Source organism: Leptodactylus fuscus, chromosome 9 (assembly GCF_031893055.1).
Source record: "Leptodactylus fuscus isolate aLepFus1 chromosome 9, aLepFus1.hap2, whole genome shotgun sequence".
NCBI classification, from domain to species: domain Eukaryota; kingdom Metazoa; phylum Chordata; class Amphibia; order Anura; family Leptodactylidae; genus Leptodactylus; species Leptodactylus fuscus.
Genome location: NC_134273.1, coordinates 42,544,421 through 42,556,618, shown reverse-complemented (window position 1 = coordinate 42,556,618; position 12,198 = coordinate 42,544,421). Strand labels below are relative to the sequence as shown.

The window sequence follows — 12,198 nt, the reverse complement described above, 5'->3', positions numbered from 1 at the left end:
ATTTTTATTCATATGCTAATTAGCCTCTTGGTGCACCCCAGAAGTCTCATCGTCCACTCCTCTTTGCTATTCTTTCCTATGTATGTGTACAGTACAGGTTGCTGATGCCTTCCTGTTTGCACACACAGATAGGAAAGACTAGCAGAGAGGAGTGCTGCTGGGAACTTCCTGTGCTGGCTGGAAGCTAATTAGCATATGAATAAAAACTGACTTATTAAAAAACCACTGAGGTAATTTACATACTAAAGGTAGGTGTGGAATAGCCTTTCTAAAGGCTGTGCAAGGATGTGATTAGTTAAAAATGACTTTTCCCAATGATAGAGCCCCTTTAAAGTATACCTATAGGAAAACTGCCAACATTTCCATAAGTATATAATTAATATGCTGCTTCACTACCATCACATCCACTGTAAACCGCTGTGGTTTTGACCAAGGCCTTTTTCTCACTGAAATGTCTCCGCCACGTGGGGCTCAGGACTTACGAGATTCTCCAGGGAAGGTCATGTGATTGGAACTCATCATTAGGATGGTGTCACACAATGTGCCAATGCAGCTATAGCCATCTCCAGTCCTTGGACCACCATTGTGTTCACTTCTCAGTATATGAAACACTGATTAATTTCAGCTATCAGAAAAACCTCACACCCAGTAATAATATACAGCTGAGATTAATCGGCATTTTACTTACTTAGCGTCCTGGAGACCAGTGCCAACAATACAATTATAAAGCCAGCTTCATAATACAGGTAACTAACTAAGCGTGGACACAGTAGGGGAAGTGGAGAAACTTCGAGCCCTGTTCTGGTTCTGATCATGTGACTTGGAATTCTGTGGTTCGCTCACAATAGAACCCAGGAAAAGTAAGTATAAGGCCTCATGCAAACGGCTGGAATTGTATCCACAATTGCAGATAAAAGTACAGACCCATACACACAGCTGTAGGTTTTGGGGCTGTGTGTTCAGGCTGAATTGAAGAGCCACAAAACATGGAGTAGGTCCTATACCGGACTATACCTGACTATATTTCTGGCTCTGTCAATTCATTTTCAATGTATGGGTCAGTGAAAACTACAGATGACACAGGACACCAATCTGTGACGCGCAGACTGCATATGGCCGTGTGCATATAGACTAAACCCCTTTAAGTGACCCTAAACCTTGTTCACCTGGGAGTCTCACCCATCACATACCAGGCAGCCTCCACCACTAGGGGACGCCTGTGCACATGTATTGCTAATTCTCCACAAAGACATATAGCTACATATTGTATAGGCTAAGGGCTCTCCTATATGACACTTGCACTGTACAGCACTTGGCTGAGACTATACGTCATCACTGAGGGCGCTTTTATCTGTCTATGAATGTCCTGGCTTCAGGTGAGGTACATGTACACAGTATACAGTGCGCGCCACAGCAGTATGTACATATGGCGCATGCCCAGCGCTGCTCTAGCCACACCTGGCTCTGTACATTACTCTACACATGTGTATGCGCAGATCACTCCTAAGCCCCCACCAGCTATCAGAGTCTGCGCATTCAGGAGCTCACGTGACTCCCGCCATGCACTGCGCTAGTGACGCTCCGCATTCCGTCTCCTGACTACGAGCGGCGTTCTCTTCGCTCTATGGTTGAGCTAGCCGGAAGTGCATCACCACCCTCTGGATACCGGAAGTTCAGACATATTACCGGCGACCCTGAGAGGTAAAGTGTAATATTGGACAGCCAAAGGGATGTTCCCTAAAGACGGCGGGGTCAGTGGAGGGTGAGCGCACACGTGAGCCGTGGCGGTGTACTGTTCTGTGTAACGTGAACACTTACATGTAGTGACATAGTAATGCGGGCAGTTAGTGGTCCCTGCCTGGCATAGGTGTCATGTAGAGATACCAGGACACAGGGAGGTGTTAGATTAGGTAGAAGGGATCTAGGTGCTGTACCATGTGCTGTAAGTTGTTGTTCCCTGTTATCAGCCTTTGTAGTCTACAACAAATGGGCAGAGAAGATAAAGCCCAGCCCCATGGTCACAACTTAATCTTGTCTCCAGTTCTCCGGGCTATTACATGTGTATGGAATGAGCTCTTTGGCCCTGTTCACACTGCAAGGCGTCTTCTGCCTGCCAGATCTGTAATGCATCCTATTGACTGATAATGGTCTATCAAAACTGCCAATGACAATGTGAAGAGACCCTTCGACTATGTTCACACATGTTCCAGCACTCTGTCTCAGATTCCGCTTAAAATTGGTGGAGAGAAAATTCATGCAAGGAGGCCTTTTCTCTCCCACGCTCTCATATAAAATCAGTGGGATCCTGGTGGATGTAACCACATTGTTAAGCGGATAGGGTTTCCGTTTTTTGGGTACCCAATTGGACCTGGTGGACAGAACAACCAAATGCTAGTGTTAGCTGTGCCTTTATATGGTCAGGATTGTCGGTCCAGGCTGTCAGCCTCAGGTTTATGCCATGACATCTTTGCCACTACAGTAAGGCCGGGGTCACAACTACGCCTGGGTTCTGTTTGGTGTCTCCATCCCAGGGCACAGGGCAGTATAGATTGTTGTGTGCCAGATCTAATCTTAATAACAAAATCCAACAGGTTTGCTTCTGCTTTATTTTTAGGTTGGTCTTCCAGCAGTCAGTGTAACACGGACACGAGAGGGAGAGAGACATTTGTGGATGCTTTCTGTTCTGTCTTACAGATGACTGTCTTAAACTGGAGGCCTCCAGAAATCCCAGATACTGTATAAGAAAATGGATTTGTCATTAGCCACTCACTTGGCTGATTTGTTGTAGATATTTATTTCAGATTTTGCATTGAAAATCACAGACCATTTACTGTACAGTAGATTGAGTTTTCTGCTGTGGGTCAAGTCAACATGTTAGTGTAGAACTTCACAGCAAAGTGCAATCGCACAACATAGGCTGGTGGTGTGAGGCTTCTACATCTCACCTAATGATAGTAAATGTATTCACATTGCGACCTGCTGTATTTTCTGACTACATTCACTACTATTCATTGTAGTAGCACAATAGTTGTGATGTTAGTGTTGCATGTCCACAAGTTACTGCTTAGTCCAACCCCAACATGAAGAATGTGCTGCAGATTCACAGTGGAAAAATTTGACCATGTCTGAAGCAGCCCTTTGACTGACTCCTTTCAGGATGGGTTTTTCCACTCCACAGAATAGAGAATAAGTGTCTGACTACTGCGGCACCCCAATCATCAGGAGAACAGAGCCCCATATCTTCTACTGAGTGCTTTATGTGAATGTGGGACAAAGATCTCAGTCAGCCCCATAGAAGTGGTGGATATCACTGCTTCAGTCATATAGAGCACGTAGGAGAACCTGCAGGTCCCTGTTCTTGTGATCACTGAGAGTTCCGGTGGTTTGATGACCCCCACCCCCTTCCCAGAGATCAGACTTATCCCTGTCTAGTAGGTAGGTGGCGGGAAGGGGGAGGGGTGTTTGTAGTGGTACAACCGCTTTAAACGTTATTCCTGATTGACCAGAGGATAACACCCATTTACCTGACCACAGATGGAGGTATAGCTATATACCTATAGCTGTCTTCTCGTCATGGAGATGACTTTGGGGTGCCACTGTCCCCTCTTCTTCCCGCTCCCGAGATATGGAACTGGTGCCTGCGCAATAGATCACCGGCAGAAGCCACAATTGCTCGCTGCTACTTTTTGCTTGTGTTGGCGTTTTATTGCCCAGGCTCCGGCTTACTTGTGATGGAAGCGACGAGTGGAGAGGAAGTCAGCGGTGAGCGTCAGTGAGTATGGGGGGTGAGACAGGCGAGTACTGGTGGCCTCCCATCTCTGGAAAGAGCGAAATGGGACGTTACCAGGAAATCAGAAAATGTGCCTGGGGCGGTCACCCCAGGCATATGGGTAGATATACTTTTTTTTTTAAAGGGAGTATATTAGACGCCTGGTATCCGTCCGTTGTGAATCCACCTTAAGATTGTGAATAAATACAGTATTAAAATATAAAGTTTAGAGTAGCGCACATGTGATAAATCATTATGTAACCTCCTTCCATAATAGTGTGTTTTATGCTTTCATTTGTTTTTTTTTGTCTTTTTTCTCCATAGACTGGCTGGACCATCTCTTCTCCTTCCATACCTGCCATGGCAGGCTGGTCTCGTGAGGCAGTTTTGACTCTGTATCGTGCCCTCCTGCGTCAAGGGCGCAAGTTACAGTTTACTGATCGTGACTACTACGCTTCATATGTGCGCAGAGAATTTAGAAAAAATCAGAGCCTCACAAAGCAGGAAGACAGAGAGAAACAACTGGAGAAAGGACAGGTTTTCCTGAGTACCAAACTGGGAGGGTTGGTGTAAAAGACTGGTCATCGACATTTTTCTGTCGTCTACAGGTAAACGTCCTGGATATTTCACATCTATGATATTTACTAAGCAATTGTGGCTGATTGTCTTGTTAACAGTGATCACTTCAGGTTCAAACATTTACACAGCCCTTGTGATAGGTTATTATTTAATAGAATATGGCTTCTTGACCTTAGTTAAACTACTTATTATATAACCTCCCTTACATGAAAGCTCCGATGGCACCCTGACAGTAAGGTATGCAGTATGGTGAAACGTAAGAGCCCTTAATAACTCATAGTGTTTACTTGTCAGATGCTTCAGTTTACTCAAAGGATTGGGTTTTTACTGACTGGAACATCATTTATAGTTCCCCTCCCAATCTCTTGTCTTCTCTTACAGGAAACATGGCAGGGGCTGGAGAGAAGAAAGGAAAAAAAGATGACAATGGCATTGGTACTGCTATAGATTTTGTACTATCCAATGCCCGACTGGTGCTTGGAGTTGGCGGAGCTGCAATGCTAGGAATAGCAACCCTTGCAGTGAAGCGGGTATGTATAAGAAGGATAAAAATGTTAACTTTTTAGAAGAGTTCTACTACAGTGATTTCTATACAATAACTCAAAAAGAACATTAAAGTGGTTGTCCAGGCTAATGTGTGGGTTTTTTTTTTTGTTTTGTTTTTTAATATTCTTTTTGCTTTTAATAAGGTGGGGGAGGGGTGTGGGACGGACATATAAATACCTGTCCCTGGTGATCCAGTGCCTCCCAGGGTGGTTCGGTCACCTAAATTTGAAAAAAATAAAAAAGACTGGCCAAACCCTTTAAGGCTTAATCGACACAATGTGGAAAAGCTAAATTTTTGTGTTTTGTTTGTGTTTTGTTGTTTTTTTTGTTTTGTTTTTTGCACATATCACTGCATTTTAAAGCCAGGAGTTTAGAAGAAGGGAGCAGTATAAAGCTTAGACCCCACAAGCCGTAATCGCGGGGCTAAAGCGCTGCGGAAAGAACTGCTGCGTGATCGCATTGCGGTTCTTTCTGCAGCGCTTTGAAGAGAAAGTACACAGTGTTTTCCTCTGCGGACTTTCTCTTCCCATTATATACACGGGAAAGCCACCGGAGTTTCCGTAGATATAATTGACATGCTGCAATTTGCAAAGCTGCAACGGCTTTGCAAATCGCAGTGTGTCCGCAAAGTGGACTTGGGATTTGCATGAATCCCACCCCCTTTGCTTGCACTGTAAAACGCCACGTTTTTTCCCGCAGTGTCTCCGCTGCGGGCAAATCGCAGTGTTTACGTCCCGTGGGGCCCCAGCCTAAGAGCTTCTTTTTTATTCCATTTTAGGCCTGACTTTGGCTCAGAAACGCTATAAAATCTGAAACAAAAAACGCAGCTTTTCTGCAATTCGTGTCTTTAACCTAAATGGGGTTTCCCAACCTCTTGATAGGTTTGTAAACAGCTGAGTGGTTTCAACAAATTTAAAATGGTAATACTGACCTTACCAAACCCATGCTGCTATTCTGACTCTTCCTTGGTCTCATCTTTCTCTGTTCACCCACTTCCATGTTGAGTTGACAAGACATGTGACTGTGGCAGCCAATCACTGACTGCAGAGATAAAAGCAGTGTTGTCATCCCTTTGCAGATGCAGCACTCACATATCAACCTGCCATACCCTTGCTGGACCCTGATAAACAGAGACTAGCAAGAGACCAGAGAAAAGTCTACCCATGTGTCACAGGGCATTAGTAAGGTGAATATTACCACTTTTGATGAGAGATGATAAATAATTGGTGTATCTACTCCAATGTGTTATGGCAGAGAAATTTCTCACGTAACACATCATACTACCAACTTCAGTCATATTTACTGCTGGTAATGCAAATGAAACTTTCCTGCACAAATAAGGTATCCATCATCCACGTAAGTTGTTTTGTTGATTGGTTTGCCTCATTTGTTGATCATACCATTTAGCTCCCTAGCACAGACCAAATAATCTTGTATTTTATCAGCACATTGTCACTGAAGAAGAACTGATGCACGGTCCGTGCGGTACTAACAAACTAATGCGAGTCTCCTCCAATTTGTTTAGATGTATGATCGAGCTATTAGTGCTCCTGCTAGTCCATCTCGATCTAGTCCTTCTGGTAAGCGGAGCTGGGAGGAACCAAGCTGGTTGGGCTCATCCACAAGATTGTTGAACAAAGATATGAAGACCTCTGTGAGTCGCAGCCTGCAGACACTTCCAACTGATAGTTCAGTATTTGAACAAGGTAGGCAACCATTATAAAAACCGCTGACCTCTTCAGTCCATGCAGGGAACAAAACCCTCCGAAAATGTCCTAATAATTTAATGTGTTCCCTTGCCAACATGTACATCATTTTTGTAAGATAAATGTAATAAAATAAATAAGCAGGTAATAAATTCATACGTGTTCCTCTCTCCTGCAAAAAAAAAAGCACACCGCTTTCAATTGGAGTGGGGCAATTATGACCTAAATCAAAATAATGATTATTCGGGCATTTTATCTCCATTCTGATTAATGGCAATTATTTAGGTCATGGCCCTTTTAAACTGTGCCCTCTTTCAGAATCAGTATGTTATGGGCAAACCTCATGAGTTTTATCTTGTGAGGTTTGCCCGAACATGGACAAAGTAGAACTGCTGTTATACTTGTATATACTGATCAGTGTTACTCGCCTCTCCTGGGCCTTGGTGCTACTCCCTGCTGTTCTCCAGTCTTCTGACTGACTGTGGTCAGGGACCATGGTTAGGCCTCAGCGGGCACACGGAACATGCAGCTTTGTGACGTTTGCGTGTAAGTGTCATGATGCCAAACGATTCACTGAGGTCCAATCACAGGCTTCAGCAGGCCCTGACGACAGTCAGAAGACCCGGAAACAACAACCTGAAGGGAGTCTTGCAGGATTCTAGGAGAGTTGAGTAACACTGTTTGTTTGATCACTTTCTCTGCTCGTTATATGTTCAGACCCCAGAATACAATAGCAGTTTTAGTTTGGATGTGTTTGGTCTGAACTAAATTGCAGGTGGAAATTTGTAAATTTTGTAGCAATCGACATGAACAAAATCATGTCAATTATCCTTGCTGATTTTTTTGTTATATTTCGATTTATTGCCCAAACCCTACTTTGAATCCATATGCACCAATGTTTGACATAAATGTATTTTGAGTGTCACTGATCAAGAGAGAGATGCATGTAAAGCTGAAATCTCTGTCCTTGGTGCCATAGCAATTTTATGTGACACAATGTGCAGAATATGTTGTGAAAAACAATAATAAAACTTTTTTTCTGCAGAATCCGTTCGGCCCAAACCCCCAAGTCGCAAGTCCCAGTCGGATTTAAAGAAGACGCGCTTGAAATTATCACTTCAGGAGAAGCTCTTTACTTATTACAAGAAGTACGTTGCCATTCCACCTGCAGAGCAGAGCAGTGCCAAGCAGGCTGCTATAGACATCTGTGCTGAACTACGCAACTTCATACACAGCAAGTTTCCAGACATGCCCCTCAGAGACATGCACCTGAGCGGAAGCTTGTACGATGATTTACAGGTAACTTTTTTGCTGAAGTTATTGCCACATTTCCAGGTAATATGTAAAGCAGCCATTGAGCATTCCCTTTTGCAGGGCTTCCTTTCCATCCTTGCATAATTCTACCAGTTTACTGTCCAGCTAGATGTGTATGTCTAAGGACACCCCGTAAAAAAGAACTGGACATACCTTTTGGCCTTGCAGTCCCAGTCACTGACTCCATTCCTGTTGGTTCTTAGTATCCTGGGTCAGCCTGGACTCCGTCAAGTTACTGAATCTCTTTGACCTTTAATATTTGGCCTTTATCTTTAAAGGTATAACTGCCACTAGAGGGCGCTAGCTGCATGCTGTTTATATACAGTGATTTTCTTGTTTGTTGGTTTTTGTATATAATAGCCGGGAACAGGTGTGTTAGGTATATGGAGTGCAGTAGTAGCAGTCACTACAGGACCCTGTGGAGACCCCATTGCCAAATAAAATATGCCACTATTCTAAAGGGCATGTAGGCTCCCTATTACAGATTTTGTAGTGGGTTCCAGAAGCTTCAAGTTAGGTCTCTGGCTGGGAATTTTAAAGAGGAGCTTTCATGTCCTCTGACACCAGCAGTATAATATACTGCTATAAAGCTGATTATGTATCCAGTGCACAGTCAGCTTTGCCGGAATAATGGGCTGTAAGGAATGCTCACCCCCACCCCTGACAGTACAAGTCTATGGAAAGTTCTATTGGGAGCATTTGTCAACTCCCAGTTCAGTTATGCTGCTGAGCTGTAATAACCGCACTGTCAGCTTTCTAGCGGTATATAATGGGACTTGAAAGGAAGCCTGATTGACTTTTATTTCAGTAGCCCTTCTGCTCACCAAAGCTCCATGTAGCATTGAAACTGCAGCCAAACGGCATTGACATCGGTGTGCTGTTGCTGCCAGTCTTGTCAGCATTGTTTTTGGTACATACTGGGTGCACCAAGGCCTTGTTTTGAAAACTTTATGGAAACCCAGCCATTGTAGTGTGAAAATGCCCATTGTCCACTGCCTGCACCTGCATTGGTGTTATGGGAATCCAAGGGTAGTTCTCGTAATACCTGATTCTCAAGTGTTCCTTACTACTAAAAAGGAAGCGGTCAGTCTTTTTGGGAACCTAAACCTCCAGCATGCCATTACGCAGCTTGGGTTTAGGTTGCAAAATCTCTGCAACTGTTCGCTGCCCGTATTCCTAGCAGTCAAAAGTGGAAGGTTTCTAGTATCCTATGAGATGACTATGGTGTATGCATACTGAGCAGAAGCGTGCCAAGGTCGGTATGCTTTGCATCTCTCATCATGTGCCAGAAGTAAACGGGGGGTATAGTGTTCTCTGCTTCACATCACACAATGCACTCTCACCAGGGTCCTACTGGACTTATCTCATCAGACATTGGGAATCTTCAACTTTAGACTGCTAAAGATATTAGCGATAAGAGGTTGTAGGGTACAAATGTTTGGGACCCTAAATTCCAGCTTGTTAACTTCATAGTGGCTGTTTAGTGCTTTGTCCCAGGATGTCTAAGACCAAAGCCCAGAAAAACACCTGGAAGTGCCGCACCACCAAAGACATTTCCACATCATCATTTGCATATAAATAATGAATTACATGAAAATTTGGCTCTGAAGCTGAATAACATTTGTAGCATATTTGGAAATTGTAGAAACACCTTTACAGGGTACTGGGATTAGGTTTATAACCAATTGACTGCTGACAGACTCCCTTTAATTTGAGGAATGGTCCTAGTAAGCAGTCTTGATATGCTATTCCTTACTCTTATTAGAACATCTTTATTGTTTCTAATTTTCAGGTTGTTCGAGCAGACCACATACAACTCATGGTACCTCTCTCTGTGGAAAATAATTTATGGTCATGTGTCCCTGGAGAAGAAACCATTCTAAATCTGCCAGGATTCTGCCTTCTGCGTAGAGAGAATGTTGAATACTTTCCTCGTGGGACCAGTTATTGGGACCGCTGTGTGGTGGGAGGTTACCTTTGTCCCAAGGCTGTGGTAGCCACTTTTGAGAAAGTGGTGGCTGGTTCTATCAACTGGCCAGCTATTGGCAGCATGTTGGGTTATGTGATTCGACCAGTAGTGCCCTCAGAAAGCCTCATCTTAGAGGTTCAGTATGAAGAGGATCGAAAGCTCTTCATAGATTTCCTGCCTTTAGTTGCCCTTGGGGACCGTGCAGCCGTTGCCAAAGCTCACAGACTACCACGATACGGGAACATGTGGCGACAAAGCCAGCGTGGAGCAGAAACCGCTGCTTTAATAGGAAGGGATCAACAAGATTCTGGTTGCCGATGTCTATGCTTAAAAATTTTAAAGGCTATATGTCGATACAATTTACCCCTGTCTCATCTTACAGCCTCCCACCTCACCAACATACTTCTTCATCTCTGTGAAAAAGAGGAGGACTGGTCACAGGGTGCACTAGCAGATCGCTTTCTTCAAGCACTTCGAGAAACCGTTGGTTACTTAGAGACTGGGAATTTACCCTCTGCTTTGGACCTCAAGGTGAACTTGTTTTCTGAACTTACACCAGATGAAGTAGATGAAATGGGGTATTTCCTTTACTGCTCCTTATCGGAACCAGAGGTGCTTCTTAGGACAGGAGAATGAGGCGGTGTCAAGCAAATTCATCATATAGAGGAGGAGACGTGACATGGTTTTAATAACGCTATCTACTAAAGGGCCTTCATGGTTATCCGGGCAATTTATTCTTTTATTTTGGGTTTGACATTTAGTCTTTCTTTGATTTTATATCTATTTTCCCTTTTCTTTACTTCTCAGGATGCGATTGTCTTTCGCCAAGAACAAAACATCAAAAAAGGACTTAAATGGAGTCTTTGAATATTTCCTGTAGAAAACAACGGCCAGTAACTTGGAACATTAATGGGAGTGATTGGAATAGAAATGTTGAAGTCACTGTTACTGTTCATTCACTTCCAGTAATGTTTTCTGTGACAGTAAATGTATCTTACCAGGACGGGACATATTCCAGACGCAGGATAGTAATGCCTCTACAATATTGGGTTGGCTGTCTGTATGTATAAACGTTCTTCTTCACGGGCTACTTAATATAGTCAGTAATTTGGCTATTCCTGCCTGTGTTGCAGGTAGCATATGCAGTAGTCTATAGTGCTGTGATTCGTCTAAAGGCCTGTTCACATACAGTAATTGCCAGTAAGTGACTTATTGTTTGCAAACATGCCTAACCAACAAGATGATAAACTTTATGCAAGGAGAACATTTAACGTTTTATGTATTAATAATGATAAACAATACTTGAATTGCTTGTATGATTCACATTGAGCAGATTATCATTATTAACCACGTAACTAGTAACCACGCTGCGTAACTAGGCCTAAACTGATCTGTCTGCCCATAAATGTCAGGTGAGAAATAGGTTTATAATTTTCCTCTATTTACTCTGTGGTCAGTATTTTTGACCCTCACGACTGCCAAAATTGCTATATAGAGACCAGGAAGAGCAAAGTAAACATAACTGAGGTGATAGGTTATTTGACTGAAATCCACTTTTTAATGCCATGGGGCTTTGACACCCCCCCAGCATACAGGAGGTGTCCTCGTCATATGCAGTATGCCCATGATTCTCAGCAATGAGCTTTTTCTGGCCTCTACTTTTGAGAGATGGCTCTAACGCCTTTTATTATTGGATGCTGACAGCTATCTGAGACTAGAAATGCATTCAGTGTAGATGACATGGTGCGCTGTACATGAAGGGGCTGTCTCCTGGGCACTAACTCTTGAGCAGGGGAAGCTAAATTGTGGATTTCTTGGTCATGACCATTAACCTAAGTTTGTTTACACTGCTCTCTGTGCCCTTTTAGAGTCAGAACTACTGACAGACTCCTTGAACAAAAAAATAGCGTTTTGATTGCAACTCACCATATAACTATGGAAGTCTTCGGAGTGTGAGATCCATACTTTGGGATTTTTCAAAGCTGCATTCTTGTATTGTAGAAAGAGAAGAAAAACGTCTCCACGGTCCGACTTCCATAAAATTTAACTTTAATTCCATGTTAAAGTTAAAAAAATACAAAGTGGTGTACAAAAAGTGGGAAAGTACATGGTGAAAAAAAGAATTAAAAACCGCAACTGACGTGTTTCAGGATAAATGATCCCAAAAAACTGTTTTTTGACCATTCTATCACTAAGGGATCACTTATCCTGAAACGTGTCAGATGCGGTTTTTAATTCTTTTTTCACCATGTACTTTCCCTCTTTTTGTACACCACTTTGTATTTTTTAACTTTAACATGGAATAAAAGTAAAAT

The 12,198-nt window shown here is 43.1% G+C and overlaps 2 protein-coding genes across 2 annotated transcripts; both read left to right on the top strand.

Moving 5' to 3' along the window:
- Positions 1-1,587: 1,587 nt before the first annotated feature.
- On the top strand, positions 1,588-4,342 carry MIURF (mitochondrial elongation factor 1 upstream open reading frame). Its single transcript, XM_075286914.1, has 2 exons — positions 1,588-1,701; positions 4,094-4,342. Exon 2 carries the CDS (start codon positions 4,130-4,132, stop codon positions 4,340-4,342), a length of 213 nt encoding a protein of 70 aa, XP_075143015.1. The 5' UTR covers positions 1,588-1,701; positions 4,094-4,129.
- Positions 4,343-4,734: 392 nt separating this feature from the next.
- On the top strand, positions 4,735-11,936 carry MIEF1 (mitochondrial elongation factor 1). The gene is made up of 4 exons (XM_075286852.1): positions 4,735-4,878; positions 6,420-6,600; positions 7,646-7,899; positions 9,707-11,936. The coding sequence occupies exons 1-4, from the start codon at positions 4,735-4,737 to the stop codon at positions 10,517-10,519; spliced, it is 1,392 nt and encodes a 463-aa protein (XP_075142953.1). The 3' UTR covers positions 10,520-11,936.
- The last annotated feature ends 262 nt before the right edge of the window (positions 11,937-12,198 follow it).

Bases quoted from the DNA above. Each gene is read 5' to 3' on its own strand.
- MIURF (XM_075286914.1), top strand. From the start codon at position 4,130: ATGGCAGGCTGGTCTCGTGAGGCAGTTTTGACTCTGTATCGTGCCCTC.
- MIEF1 (XM_075286852.1), top strand. From the start codon at position 4,735: ATGGCAGGGGCTGGAGAGAAGAAAGGAAAAAAAGATGACAATGGCATT. The intron at 4,879-6,419 runs GTATGTATAAGA...CAATTTGTTTAG, and splicing joins CAACCCTTGCAGTGAAGCGG to ATGTATGATCGAGCTATTAG. The intron at 6,601-7,645 runs GTAGGCAACCAT...TTTTTTCTGCAG, and splicing joins TAGTTCAGTATTTGAACAAG to AATCCGTTCGGCCCAAACCC.